Below are 15229 nucleotides of genomic sequence, written 5' to 3'. Positions count from 1 at the left end.
CCATCTAATGTAGGTTTGGCAGGATGCTGTGTTTGGTGTAGCTCATGCCACTCAGATGTCAATTTTTTCTTCATTAGGCCAATAAATTAGTGAACTACATTATGCTCTAAAACTCGCATCAATCTCCCATCACATTCACTATTCTTTTGTTGTTTGTGGTTGCTTCTCCTTCCAAGGGAAATGAGCAACTTGAATTTGAAGTGGGTGCTTGGGTTAGGAAGTGAATTTTGTGCGTGTGCTTGTGCTACAACAACAATGATCAGAGCAGCTGCATCAGGAGCATTTTAGCATCCAGCAGGATGGAAGTTTGTGGGGGGAATCACTGCCCAATAAATTCAGTGCTTATCACTATTGAGGTCATTAAGATGTAACCAAGGATATTTAGAAGGAACAGAGAAAATGTCAATAATCTGAATTGCCTGGTGCTTGTATAAATAGTTCTTGCAAGTCATCATTGTGGCTGGTTTTGGTTTTAGAAAAAGCAGAAACGGCAGAAAAACTGTTCCAAATGGTCGTGGAGACGTGATGGGCTTCTGTAATTTCAGGGAGAAAAATCGGAAAATCATGTAACATATGACTGTTGATAGCTGCAAGAGGAGCAAATGCTTTCCATCCCGAAACACTTCGTACCATCAGTGTTTCAACAGCTTCTATTTAGACATTAAAAAAGAAGACATTTTTTATTATGATTTCTGCCTTGGGCTCTGATCAGCAATGTAGAAAAAAGCAAGCAGGAGTGTATGGTTGCTTATCCTTCCTTCTTGTTTCCTTTTACTCTAAAGTTCTCAAAAGGTCATAAAATAGAGAAATAAAAAAGCCACTGAAGTGTAGTTTTGTTAACTTTATCTTCTGAACATTAAACATTGTTTCAGATTTCTTACGGTACATAAAATGTTTTGCCTTGCTGTATCATGTGTACAGAACTTCAAAAAGTAAATGCGACAGCTCAGAGAACGTAATGGATGTGTAATAACAGATCTTTAGATCTCCTGGTTTTAGCACAGCATCTTTTTCTTCCCCAAGGTGCTTTTAACATGATATCTAAAGCTATTTCTGAAGTCATTTATTTTTGCATGGTGATAGGTCTTATTTTGTAATTAGCCCATGCTTCTATCTTGCTGGAGTGTGTGAGCCCCCCTGAAATGTTTAGTCCTCATCAATCCTTTTTGTTTCCCTTCTAAAGGCATCCACCCTAATAACTCCCATTTCATGGATGCACTACATCCCAGCTGCCTTCAGCACCTTCTACGAAAACATTTGGAAATAGTTGCACAGGAATGGAGCTCAGTTCATTCTGTTGGGCATTTTGAATATAAAAAGTTTCTCCTGTTTGCCTTAAATTCATTCACCACACGAATTTCAGCGGATGGTTTTTAACCACATTTGCCCCACATCCTGTCACCTCTGACCACCACCGTGCTGCAAACGGGCTGCCAGCAGCAGGCACACCACTGGAGACCTCCATTGAGCTGGAGTTTGGGCAGACATGAGTTGCTAAAGCATGGTTTAGTCTGTTTGGGGTGTCTCTTGTGTGTCCAGGCATAATTTGTTGTGATGAACTGGTGCGGGCACGGTGGGAACGGCGGCGTGGCTGGCACTCGTTAATCTGCTGTCATTTGCATGTATGCAATGCAGTGAGGTTAACAGGATTTCCCTGATGCCCTGTCACTGGCAGCAATGGGGTTGGTTTCCTCCAGTGTGTCAAGCAGGTCGCTGTTAATCACTGTTGGCTTTTTGTGCCAGATCCTCTGCTCAGTCTGCTGCAGCAGGGAGGGGCTTCAGGTGCCAACACGGGTCCAAAAAGGCTCCAGGGGTAAAATGAACAAATTTTAATATTCAGTGCGAAGTTTTATCCCCCTCATGCTTTCATAAGCCAGCACAAAGGGAAGTTTGAAGGCATGGCCACTGAGTAGGAAACGTGTCTGCACTAAGTCCCTTGGGGTGGCAAAGCCTCCAGGGAAAGCTGGGGAGCGGCTCCACATCCAGCAGGGACACTGGGGCTATGGCATAAGTAAAGAAGGTTTATGAACTTTATCCTCATGCATTAACAACCCTAAGTACCCTGTGTATGTGCTCTTTGCATGCAAAATTCCTTGGAATATGACTGAGTGTGTGCCCACTGACACTGTGTGCAGGAGCAAAAGGGGTGGTTGTGGTGGGACCCTCCTCAAGTGGCCTGGAAGTGTCAGGAAGCTTGGAAGCAAAGGCATGGAGAAAAACTTGATAAATAAGATGATGTGAAACTGAATCACTGCATAGAGATGAATCAAAATTATAAAATCAATAGGTATCGATCTGTATATATCACACAAATAACTGTGCCTGAAGAGGTGCCCAGATTTAACATGTTGATTATATGGCAGTCAATGGAAAGAACTTGAGATCTGAAGAGCTATTATGTTTTAGTTGTTCAGAGCTGCAGCTGAAGTTGACAATATCTTAGCTGAAGTCTCCTTTAAATTTTTTCCTGCTTAAAGTTCTTGGTAACAAGTATATTTAATCAACAAACCAGAAGCGGAGAACAGATTTTTGGCTTACAAAATACTCTTGAGCCATCTAAAGCTGGAGTCCAAACACTACAAATTCTTCTAAAAATATACATCTTTCATTTTAACTTCCATTTGCTTTTACTACTGGCCTCACTCATGCAAGCCAAGGTCACTGCACTTCAGACGTGTCTGCTGGACTCTTGGCTACTGAGTGGAGTTGCAATGAATCACCTGGAACAACATCATCCATGGTCACCACACTCTTCATGTGACTGGTTGGAAATCAGGTCAACAAGGTCTTTGTTATATCCTGTTCATATAAACCCCATTTATATCTTATTCTTTTTGTACCCCTTAAACTGGTGGAGGTGCACTCTATCAAAAGCAACTGGATTTACTAGAGTTTTGGGAGTTATGGTCAGTCTTTGCCTCTGGCCTTCCTCCTTCTTTCCCATCAGTGGATGCATTAAGGAAAGAAGGATGTGCTTAACTCAGTGTGGGAAGTAGCTGTCATTGCTTTCTTCAAGGTTATTGTCATGTTCTTTGTCCCCATTTTGTTTCCTAAACTCAGGGTAAATACAAACCTAACAGATGTGTAAAAAGGCTTCAGACCAGTTACTTGTCATACATGGGCAGGCATAAGCTGAATCTTCTGCAGAATTACTTCCCATCTTTATTCATGGATTTAGAATGTTCATTTTCCTTTGCTGGATTAGATTTGCTGCGTAGATTTCTGGGCATATAAATGATATTTTGGAATGAAACCCTCACATTTTATAAATCATTCAAACCAATTCAGCTTCTTCTTTCCATAGAAGTATTTCCCAGTCCACAGCAGCTTCGATCTAAACCTACTGTTTTCCATTTAAGACAAAATTCATGGATTAATTTAGAGAATGAAATTATTAAGTAATTCTGAAATGCTAATAAGTGATCATAACTCCCACTTGCATCTTTTATAGTACTGTTAAATGCACCACAAGATCTAGGGAAAATTGTGGTCATTTCTATCATGACAGATATTCTTACTTTATCACCCAAGATGACAGACATCCTTCGTGCAACACACAACTGGCTTGAGCTTCTGTTCACAGTGCCTGGCAGGACAGCTTCTAGCTCCCATTTATTTCTGGAGGGCTCACAAATGTAGCACTAAAATCCTGTGCTCCAGCCCTCTGGTCCTGGAGCTACAGGCAGTGGGAGAATCCAGGACTGACTTTTGTCTGGAGCTGGAGCAGCTCCTCCATCTACAGCCCTGGGACAGCCCAGGTCAGAGTCCTGTCTGACTCCAGGAGTGACAGGAATCTGTTGTGGAAATGGGAATCTGCCAGGCTTGATCTACACTTCTGGCTACCAGCTCAGCCCATAGGTAGCCAATGCTCTCCTGTCAGGGCTCTGTTCAGACTTGGAGCTGCAGGTGCTTGCCTGGGGAATATGTGACAAACCTATCTCACTATGTCTCCTTGAAAAGCCCACAAAGATGATCACCTTCCTCAGCCAAAACATCCTGCAACAACTCCTTCACCCAGTGGATTTCCTGCTTTGTCCCATGTGAGGATTCCAGCACAGGGAAGCATAAGGAAAGAAATTATCTTTAGTGCTGTATTTACTCTACTGAATTCTCAGCAAGACTGATCATGCAGCCTCTGAAATCCTTCCTGATAAAAAGACATCTGTTCTTAACACATTGCCTCATTTTGCTCCTATCCCAAAAATCTGCAGCTGAGCACATGCCCATTCCCTGCTGCTTGTTGCAGCTACTTAGTGAGGTTTAGGAGCACACAGAGGAGTGGTTGGGACAGTTTCTCCCCCTCTGCCTGGTGGGGATCGTGATCCATCTTATGCTCAGCATTTGCATGATTGCTGGGGGACTCCTAGCAACAAGACTTGACATCATGAACTCCATTTCACATTTCTGCCATGAAAGTCAAAGGCAGAGTTTGACGTATCCTCCCCAAAACTGCTTCTATAGGAGGAGCTTTCATTTATGGCACCAATCAGCACAATGTGCTTATGTTTAAAGATCTGTTCCAAAGTATCAACTGCTCATTTCCAAGGCTAAAATATTTTCCTAGCTAAAAAAGGAGAGATAAAGTTGAATTTCTGCTACAGATGAGCCATATTAAAGCATGCAGACCTGTTTTAACTGGCAGCAACCAAGCAGACTCCCACTATTTATCCATGAGAAGCTGTAAGCACCAGCAAGCAAAGAGGAATTTCTCTTCATTGCAGTGAAAGAAAAGGAATAAAATACAACTTCTCAATGAATGAAAATTATGTGAAAATATTCCATGAGAATCTGCCGCTGATTTTCTCCATGAGCAGAACTCTGTATTCCATCTGTAAAAATAAAATGGTAATCTTCCCATCTGGCACACTTTTTAACCCATCAATGCCAACTGTAGGATTTCAGGATAGAGTCTCATGTTTATTCTTTTTCTACCCACAAAGGGTCCAAGTTTTCAGTAGGGCCTCTAGGTGCTGCTGTAATGCTAATAAATACTAATACTCCTAATTCTGCTAGTGGCAAATTTAGCCCATTTTAGGCTTAAATAAGTTAAATGGAAAAAAATGGTTGTAAACCAGCCAACCTCTATCCTCCTTCAAATTCTGCAGGTTATTTTGCATCTGCAAAACTCAGTTTGTGGATTGATTTGCATCTTATATGTTGTTTATTGGGAATGTTTTCTCTATGAATCTCACAAAAAATTGGCAATATGACTTGTGGATAAAAAGAAACAACCAGAAAAAAATGCCTGAAGCTGTACCACTCACCTCTCTCCTCCTTCACATGCATGCCCAACTACTGCTTTTTTTCCCTTCCCCCTGTTTTATCAGTATGGTGCTAAATTACCAAGTTTGAAATTTCTTCAGCAAATAAGGGATGCATGCCAGAACACAAGTGCCCCGAGGGATCTGAGTCTTAGGGGAAAAAGCCCTTAATCTCCAAGTTTATAGGTAGCAGCACTTTCCTGAAATTGGAAAATGTTCAACTCATTTATGAAAGAAATCTGCCACAAGGATACGCTGATGTTCACAGCTATTTCATTAATAACCCATTGTGATCCCTGGGTTATAGGACAGGTTTATTTGGACACCTGCATCAAATATATTCTCCCCCCTCCCTGCCCTGAATTTTCCTGATGAGCAAAATCTATTTTAGAGCAAAGCAGGTAGCTCTCGGGGTAAGATTTTTCCAAATGCATCAGGCACCTTTGCCCATGTGTGACTAATTTATGTGGAGCAGCACTTCTCCTGCATGCCCAGGTGGGCTGCTGTGCACGCACGGGACCAGTTAAGCATTTACTGCTCAGCACCCTGAGCACAGCCAGGGTGGGGGACACAAAGGGCCCTGCCTGAGCCACTCACAGGGCACTATTGCCCAAACACTTCATGGCTTAATCCCAGGGAGATTGCCTGAGTGTGGGATAAGGATCAGCTTTGCATGTTCCTCCACCAGCTGAATAAATTAACATTCCTGAATTTCAGTCCCTGGATTTATCTACCAAGCATGACTTGAACTGTTGATGGGGATTTTAGTGTATTTATAGTTTCATTACCAGCCCATAACAAAAATTCTCCCTCTCCTACCCACATGTAAATAATGTTTAACACTACTGTCAGGGTTTGGCAAGGCAGATGTTTTGGAAGCACTGTGGATCCTCTGCCTGCCTTTAGTAGGGCATCTCTCTACTTGCAGGCAAGTGCCTTGCAATAGGAGGAGGATTAATCATCGTTATTAGAGCCCTCACTTTCCTCCACAACCTTCTCTTCCCGGGGATGATGAGTTAATTCATCTGGAACAATGTTAGTTCATCAAGTTTTGTGGTTTATCTGAAAATCGAATGGCAGTAATTTCATATGGCAACTGACTTAATGCCCATTTAGTTCAGGTTTTAGACAACTCTGGTCGATGATCACAATGGGTTTAACACAAAACATAGGAGGGATGAAACTGTAACATTGGTGCTTCCAGGCAGGTTTTCTTCCCTGCTGTAGGGCTGGTGGTGCTGGCTGTGTGCACGTGTGTTTCTGTGTGTATCCACTTCTTCTGAACCTCCCCTAGAACCATCCACACATGTGACACTTAAAATAGCAAATGCAAACCTGAAAATTTTAACATGAGTGTTTGACGTTTTATTGGGTGATAAATTGCTTCTTACTCTTATAAAGTCCACAGGTGTTTATGCCCACTCTCGCACGCCTAGTTAAAACTTTGGCTACAACAGGAATGCTTTGAAAATAGCCAGTCACTCCTAAAATTGATTATTAAAATAGAATTACCTGTTATGCATCACATTAATTCTTGTTGTGTAAAGTTCTGGTTTTTAACCCCTTCAGTCTGCCTTGGACTGGCATTTTCCCTGCTTCCATATTTTCTTCTTTTTGGCTTGCAAATTCTGTTTTCAGATCATGAATAGTGCCTAAACCCAAATGGTTCCCAACAGAACCTCCTTGGGTGGCTCTTCATGTGCCATGAGGGCTCTGGGACTGGAAGGAGTCTTCCAAAGGAGTCCCTCAAATTATTTGTCAAATAAGAAGACTTAAAAATTTTAAAAAATGGAAGAAATTGAGGGTTAATTGAATTCTTGTTGAATTCTTATGCACATACAAAGGAAGTCTGCAAAATCCTTATATTGTGCTTCCTACCTCCTGGATATAATGCCCTCTCAGGGAGTGTTTTTAGGGCATTTTTAGGTTAGCTTCTGCTGGAAGTTGTGTTTTCAGGCAGAGGAGCAGAAGCTACATTGGGTGGGAGTTCTGGCCACCTCATGTGGACCCTCTGTTGGCTTCATGGGTCCCACTGCTCCAGATGAGAACCCAAAAAGGTGATTTTTTCAGTCATGTTGGTAGGATTTGGAGGGCTATGCTCAAGGTCCTTTACTCTCTGGATGGTTAAGAAAGAAAAGAGCCAGGCTGCCCAGCACAGGGAGAAATGCAGAACAAGAGCATTGCCAATAGAATTTCCCAGATTCTCCAGGATTTTGGCCTCTTTTCAAAACATGAGAAAGATGAAGCACAGGAAAACACAGCTTCTGGGTGGACAGGAGGCCAACACCTACATCAGTCAGCCTTGCCTTGCCTTGCCCTGGCTCTTTAAGTGCTAAGACAAGCTGGCTAATGTGAGTTTCTCCCCAGACTTTTACCAAAGCCAAACTCATGGCAGACTCATCCAGCAGGAGCTGTCTCACCCTGTGGGTACAGTAAGCTTGAGTATGGCTGGTTATGAGAGCTTCCAGACTCTTCTGTAATGGAAGTAATGAACACTCCAAAGGAAAACAGCAGCAGTCCTCAGCATCCATCACCACAGCACGTGCCTTGGCAGGGACAGTTAGGGAAAGGTTTGGAAGAGGAAAGCATTGCAAGGAGTGTGCTCACAGCAGGAGTGTGGACCAGCAGCACTACATCCCTCAGCATCAAATTCGGGGTGTGCTGTCAGGGCCATGGTTTGTTTGCAGTAAGGCAAACATCTTGTCCTGCCACAAGGAAGGGTGTCTGCAGGATTTCCTCCCCCAGACAGGAGTTAAATCACCCAGGCAGCCAGATACCAGCCACTGACACATTTTTACATCTTCCTGATTGATGAAGTAGGTAAATCTTCTGCGATTTCCCTTCTCCTGGTTTGCAGTAACACCCAATGTCCACAAAAGTTTCAGGCTCAAAACCCAGTGGCACGACTGGGTGTCAGCCAGAAAATTCCTCTTCACCAGGCAATCCCTGCTCAAGGAGTGTGGGTACCACCAGCTGTGATGGCACCAATACTCATCCTCACCCCTGGAATGTGATGGAGATGCTGGCACACTTGGGTACAGGACACAAGGACACTGGTCTGCTCACTGGGATCACTCACACCAGGATGAGAATACAGGGTTGGGCTGTCAAGCTCAGATCAGGATTTGAAGGAAAATGCTATTTTAGAGCCCACATTTTAATGGCAGAGAAAAAGTAGATCCTTTCTGCTCAGTGTTGGGTAGTTGGTGTCTGACAATAGACCCTCACCTGGACCCCAGCACTGCCAGGGACACACCATGTACCCACCCTGTGTGGGCACCGTGCATTCCCGATGGATTGTGCTGCACTCAGGGAGAGCAGACCAGCACAGGCTCTGCCTCTGTGCACGGCTGGGGCTGCGTGTGCTCCCTCAGCACAGCTCTGTCCCCACAGGCATCGTAGAGGTCCTTCAACTTTTTATTGCCTGCACATGCACCGCTGTAACTTTTTTGCAAGGATACGGGGTCGTTTATTTTTTTTCCCCCGAAGGCAGTAGGTACTTTCGGGGGGGGGATGTGTGTTTTCTGCACACCCCTCATTTCACACTGGTAAATGTCCTGCTCTGCCTGGCTATGGCAGGGGGGAGGGCAGCTGTGGGGGTCTCAGCTGGAGGTTCTGGGATTTGCTGCCAAAAGGGGATCCCTCCACTGGGGGGGTGAGCCCCAGGCATCCCTGGAGCCCTGCACTGCCCTGGGGAAGGGGGTGCAGAGCACGGCACTGATCCCCCTGCATCCCACAGCCGGGCTGGGGGGAGGAAACCCACCCTCCAGCAGTGCCGGCAAAGCCAGTCTGACCCGAGCAAATGAAAATAATCAAAAGTAATTAGAAGCGTGCTGGACTGCTCCTCAGAGATCTGTGCGAGAGAATAAACATGCCGGAGCCCTCCGAGCCACTGCAAAGGCCCATGTCTGAGCTGTTAGGTGCCCTGACCTTGTCCACATAAAGACGTGATTTATGAAGTGCAGGGCACAGCAGCAGGGCTTCTGTCTTCTCCAGGAGAACCAAATTACTGAGGTGGAGATTAACATGCTTTCAGTTGGGCCCACTTCCAGACCAAGGGAAATTTCTTATTTACTTTTTTTTTTTTTTTTTTTTACCTTTAATTTTCTCCTCCTCTCCCTCACTTGAAAAGTGCCTTTTGGCTGGGAGGGATGAGCCAGGCAGCGTGTGAGGGCAGGAGGGGCAGCAGGGACAGGGCACCGATGTGGAGACCACTGCAATGCCCACCCCACTCCTTCCTCAAGGGCTGGAAATTATCTGCCTCTTCCTCCTGAAATCAGCAGCAGCACTCATGTTTTCACCTGCTTTTGTTTATTTTTTTTTTTTTTTCAAGCTGATATCCACAATGCGGGGTGGGAAGGATTGACACATAGAAACTGTGTTGCCTTTCGTTCTTGTTTCCCAGGTCAGTCGTGGAACATTAGGATATGTCGTTGTTTCCCGCGTGTTTGTTTCGCTTTGCTTTCCCTTTCTCTCTCCACCTTAATGCACTCACCCGGTGTTTCAAACGTTCATCACAGCGTTAGCCAGGATTGCTCAGCGTTGTTAGTCACCTTGAGATACATAACATCAAACCCCTCTCAAAAAGGTGCTTGTCATGTGGCTTGTCTACCAACGAAAGGCTAATATTAATCCTAATACGAACATTTACGGTATTTAAAAAAACACCAGCGACTTGTCTGATTTTCCCCCCATTGTCCTGGGCAGCGTTTGGCCCCAGGAAGCCCATTAAACGCGGACAGTGCCGTTATTTCATCTGGCTGTGGCCGAGCTGCTTTGCTTTGCTTTAATGATGTGCTGGAATGCACGATGCCCATAGGGTCTCCATTAGAAGAACTTTTACTTCTGGGACGACCATGAAGTTAAAGGCTTAAAAGAGGCATCAGTTTACAGCCTGGTGGGAATTACTAGCAGACTGGAGTACTAACTCCTGACTGCTCCACTAATAGAGCGACTTGTTTTAAATAAACAATTGCCAACGGGACCCTGCGGAGATATTTGGGCCCACCGAACCGTCCGAGGGGAGAGGGGAAAGGCGGCAAGAGATGTTTAAAAGGTTTTCGCCTGAAAGAAGGAATACATCGATGAGTGTTGATGTGTGTACCCACACCGGGATCTTGGAGGTCCCGACCGGCGGCAGGGCCAGGCTTGACCCCCGCTCCTCCTGCCCGCAAACCTCCCCGGTTTGGAGGCCAAAATCTCCCTGACTTCTTCCTCCTCCTCTCTGGGTTACAGCCGAACCGCTGTGAGCGCTGCGTGAGGGGGAACTATTTAAAAAAAAAGGGGTTTTCCCCCCAAAAAGGGGAGCGGCGGCCGTGAGGGCGAGGCCCGCGGTGTCCCGGCGGCGAGCGCCACCCAGCGGCGGCGGGGCGGCCGGTGCGGGCCGGGCCCGGCCCCGCTCCGCCGGTACCGGAGCCGCTTTTGTGCTTCACCCACCCGCGTTTCCTCCCTTTGTGGCACGGCCGAGGGGAGGGAAAGGGGGGGCTCCGGCTCCTCTATCGGGGGCTCTGATCAGGCCGATGGGCTCGAGCAATCAGTTTCCCAGATTACTTGTATTTAATACACAATGCATCATAAAGCAAATCCCTCATCCTGACAGGGAGAAAATAGAACAGCTCATAGCGCGAGGCGGGCCAATTTATGGCTAAATTAAAAAAAAAAAAAAAAAAGAAAGAAAAAAAAAAAGAAAAAAAAAGGGGGAAAAAAAGAGAGGGAGAGAGAGAGGAAAAAAAATAAAAACGAAAAAAAAATCCCCAACAATGGGGAGTGGAGGGAGGGCAGGAACCCACGGCCCCGCACACCGGGCGGGCTCCGGTTCCCAGGCCCGGGCGCTCTGGGAATCTCCCACCGGGTTTTTTGAGGTTATTGACAAAGGATTTTTTTTTTTTTCCTGTCCTACCTACCACCATTGCGTGCCTTTTTTTTTTTTTTTTTTTTTCTTTCGCCCCGTCTCTCTCCCCTCGGACAATAGCCATTATCTGAGCTAACAGGTCAATGTCACAGATAACGGGCCGCTGAGACGAATCCATCAGCATCTCCTGTCACTCGGCTTCTCGCCCTCCCCCCGCTCTCCTTCTCCGGCCCCTCTTGGCCCCCCAGGGAAGAAAAATTCACTTTTAGTCTGAAAAATATAGCTGCACTTAAAAAAAAAAAAAAAAAAAAAAAAAAAGTGGGTGGCACTTCTGGACGGTGCAATAAAAGATACAGCACAGCCCTCTTATTTTTTCTTTCCCCCTGCCCTCTTGCCAAAGCACATATACGAGGATCTCGCCGTAGAGAGCCCGGGCTGTTCCAAACTTTGCGGATTTGCGGCTTTGCGGCGCGGGTGGATTTCGGGTCCGTTTTTGGTGCCGGGAGAGCCCCGAGCCGGGGGATGCGCTGCCCCTCGGGAGGGAACGGGCCCGGCCCCGCCGCCCCCTCGGGCAGGTAGAGCCCGGCCTCCCGCCGCTCCATTCATGGGATTCGTTAGCAAAGAAATAAAGGGGGGAAAAATCCCAATCGTTTAGGAAGAGGTAGCAAGCGGGGCGCTGGTTCCGCGGGACCAAACGGGCTCGTCGCGAAATTGACCGAGGAAAGGAAAAAAAAGAAAACAAACAAACAAAAAAAAAGAAGTTGTATTTCATTAAAAATCGTTATTAATAACCAGAGTGAGGCGATGACGGGGATGATTCGGGTAACGCGGCGGGCGCGCCGGTTCCCGGAGCGCCGGGAGCAGCCGTCGGGGCGAGCGCGGCGCGGCTCCCGCTCGCCACAGCCCCCCCTAAGGCGCGGCCGCGACGGCGCTCCGGGCCGCGGGCACCGGGGCGAGCGGCGGCGGCGAATAAATACAAGAAAGTGGCGAGAGCCCGAGGAACAGCGCAGCGCCGGCCCCGGACGGGGGATGCCTCCGGGGGCGGCTGGCGGGGGTTGCCCCCGCGGGCTGCCGGTGAGCCCCCGCGGCGGGGCCGCTCCTCCGCGACCTGGCGGTGACCTCCGGCCGCGGGGCCGCTGTCGCTTTAAGCGCGCCGGGAGCGCCGCCGCCGCCCCGGACGGGGGGGCCGGGGAGGAGGAGGAGGGGGGGGAAAGGCGGCCGGAGCGGCCGGGGCTGCCCCACTTTAAAGAGACAGTGCCCGAAAGGGGAGCGGCGGGAGGGCACGGCCCGACGGGGTGGGCGGGGAGGGGGGGCGGAGAGGGCCGCGCCGCGCCGGGCCGGGCCGGGCGCTGCCCGGGGGTGCGGCGGGGAAGCAGCGCCGCGGGCAGGCTGCGGGCGTGGGGAGGGGGAGAGCCGCCCGCCCGTCCGCCCTCCCACGCGCACTCACTTTTCTCCCATCCCCGGCGGAGAAGTGAAAGAAGTTTGTTTTGTTGAGCGGTGCGCTGTGGGGTTTGTTGTTGTTTTTTTCCTTTTTCCATTTTTTTTTTTTTTAATTTTTATTTTTCCCCTTTCCTTCCCCTGAAGAGGCTTGTGTGGGGCTTTGGGTGGTTTTGTTTTTTTTTTTTCACCCCTTCCTCCTCCTTCCCCGGTAACTTTTTTTGCACACACCGCCCCAAAGCCAGCCAAAAGATCAGGAGGGGCCGAAAGGGGACGGTGATGGCGAGCTGGCAGGAGCCCGGCGAGCCCCGCCGCCGCTGAGCCCTCCGGGGCCGGTAGCCCCCGCCCGGGCCCCGCTGCCCCCCGCACATGGTGGAGCGCTCCGCGCCGCGCCCGCCGCTCCCCGGACCCCGACGGCCGCGGCCTCCGCCCGCGTTTAACGCCGAGATGTTGCTTCCAGCCGCCTGAAGGATATTTGTCCCTGTCCCCACTCCTTGCCCCCGCGGGCTCCCGGCGACACAAGGTAAGAGCGGCGAGCGCGGCGGCCGCGCTGCCACGGCCCCGCGGGACGGGGCCGCCTTGCCCCGTCGGTGCCGCCGGCCCCGGGGCAGACCCCGGACGCCGGGGCGTGCGGGGTGAGCCCCCCCTTCCCTCCTTGGGGGTTTATCTGAAAGGGAAAATTAAATATCCTCTTCCCCAGAGCAGCCGGAGGTGCGGGCGCAGGGGCAGCGTGCGCGCCCGCGGGGACCGAGCTCGCCCGGCGCGGCCGCGGGGATCTGCGGGATTCGGGCTGGGATTGAGGTTTTCCACCTTGTGTTTCGGAGGTGTGGGCAGAGCCGAGTGCGGCGGGCGATGCTCAGCACCCAGCGCACCCCGCACCGCGCGGCCGGGCCCGATCCCTGTCCCGGTGCGCGGGGATGAGCGGGGCAGCTCCGCGGGGACAGCGCGCTCGGGGAGCGCCGGGGACCGGCACTGCCGCAGGCACCGGCACTGCCGGGCGCTCCGGGGCTGCCGTGGGGACCGGGAACCGGGGCTGGAGTGGGGACCGGGATTACCGTGGGCTCCGGGGCTGCCGTGGGTTTCGGACCGGGATTGCCACGGGCTCCGGACCGGGCAGAGGCAGCGCCGGCTCCGGCCGCGGCTCCACGCGCTCCCCGGTCGGGGCGCAGCCTCCCTCGCCCTTCGCTTTTCGTTTGGGGCGTTTAAGGTTGATTTCTTTATTTTGCTGTTAAAATCGGGTGGCTGCTGCCCGTGCCGAGGTGAAGAAGTCACAGTTTAGCAATCGGCTCCCTGGGAGGCCGTGGGAAGTTTGGGATAGGCCGATGGTGAAGCTTGCGAATAATGATATTCAGTCCGCTGTAATGATTAGTAATTTGTCATAATAGTAGAATAGAACATCGTCTTTAGCTTGTCCACGAGCAGTCTCATTATATTTGTTTATTGTCTGCATAATTGGAACCATTTATTGGTGTGTATTGAATACTGCCATGGTTTGCATGAGTGTTTACATTGTTTTTCATTTATTCTCTTTATTCTGACATGAGTTCTGCTATTTGCTTCGATTAAGGGGAGGGATTTAAGTGTTGCACAGGACTGTTTGGGAAGTGCAATATTAAAACAAGATAAATAACTCTGCCTACCAGGTAAAGTTTGGTTCAGAGCAACAAATATGGAAATTCTAAATGAGTGCTGCAATCCATATGAATCCTGAAACAAAACAGGATTAAATGAAGCCAGTGCCATCTATTTTAATAATTTTTGTTATATTCATATCAGAGTCCTATTTAATTCAAATAATAATTTCAGACATAGTCATTGATGAATGCATAGAAAATCAGGTGCCTTTTAAATTACAGTGTTTCATTGCAAAAAATTGACATGTAAACATTTGTAATTTGTAAACTTTTTTCAAAATATTTATTGTCCTTTTATTAATATGTATGTATTCTGACAGCTCCTAAAAAATTTCAGCAGGGAAACATATTTCTGAATAAACTCACCATTATTATTGTTGTTGTTATTATTATTAGTATTAATATTATTAGTATTATTATTATTGCTATTCACTTGTTTATCTGGAAACCTGTGATTTATCTTTCAATTAGAATACTCAGCCTGTGACAGAAAGATTTACTTTTTCATATTCTTCTTTTTAGATCTTGGATGAGTTTTGCAATGTGAAGTTCTGCATAGATGCCAGTCAACCAGATGTAGGAAACTGGCTCAAATATATCAAGTTTGCTGGATGCTACAATCAGCACAACCTTGTTGCATGTCAAATAAGTGATCAGGTACGTGGTATTCACTTTCTGGACTTAATTTTTAAGGAACTTTCAGGTGTCAATGGGAAAAAAAAATCAATACAGCAATTCACAGTAACAGCTTTTGGCCTGTTTGCTGTTATAGCAAAAGATAACGTGCAGATGGAAATGCAGAATGGATAAATTTTGATTACGGGTGGCAGAAAATATGAATTTTTTATTTTCCATATTGTTGTTCAATTCATAAATGATTTTATTTGGTCTTATATCTGATAAAATTCAGGACTGCTTTCTAAGGGATATTATGCCATTATGTGCTGATTTTGGATTAGGAATGTTTTCTGGCTCGTGTTGCTATATTAAATCATTGAGTTGGTCAGAAGCTGTAAAATGAATTTAGTGGGAAGAGGGGAGGACAC

At 47.8% G+C, this 15229-nt stretch overlaps 1 protein-coding gene across 7 annotated transcripts in view; it reads left to right on the top strand.

Annotated features, from left to right (window-relative positions):
- Positions 1-15229, top strand: part of MECOM (MDS1 and EVI1 complex locus) — a 321765-nt gene that overhangs the window by 261452 nt on the left and 45084 nt on the right. For 6 of the 7 annotated variants that reach the window (XM_079315326.1, XM_079315323.1, XM_079315321.1 and 3 more), the window contains exon 3: positions 14706-14840. In XM_079315326.1, the coding sequence (XP_079171452.1) occupies positions 14706-14840 (135 nt within the window). Of the gene's footprint in view, positions 1-12888; positions 13073-14705; positions 14841-15229 lie in introns of those variants that run through there. The other variant, XM_079315324.1, reaches the window with a different exon arrangement.

This window comes from Erithacus rubecula (assembly GCF_903797595.1).
Source record: "Erithacus rubecula genome assembly, chromosome: 11".
In the NCBI taxonomy this organism is placed as follows: Eukaryota; Metazoa; Chordata; class Aves; order Passeriformes; family Muscicapidae; genus Erithacus; species Erithacus rubecula.
This window is presented reverse-complemented; position numbering and strand designations above follow the sequence as displayed.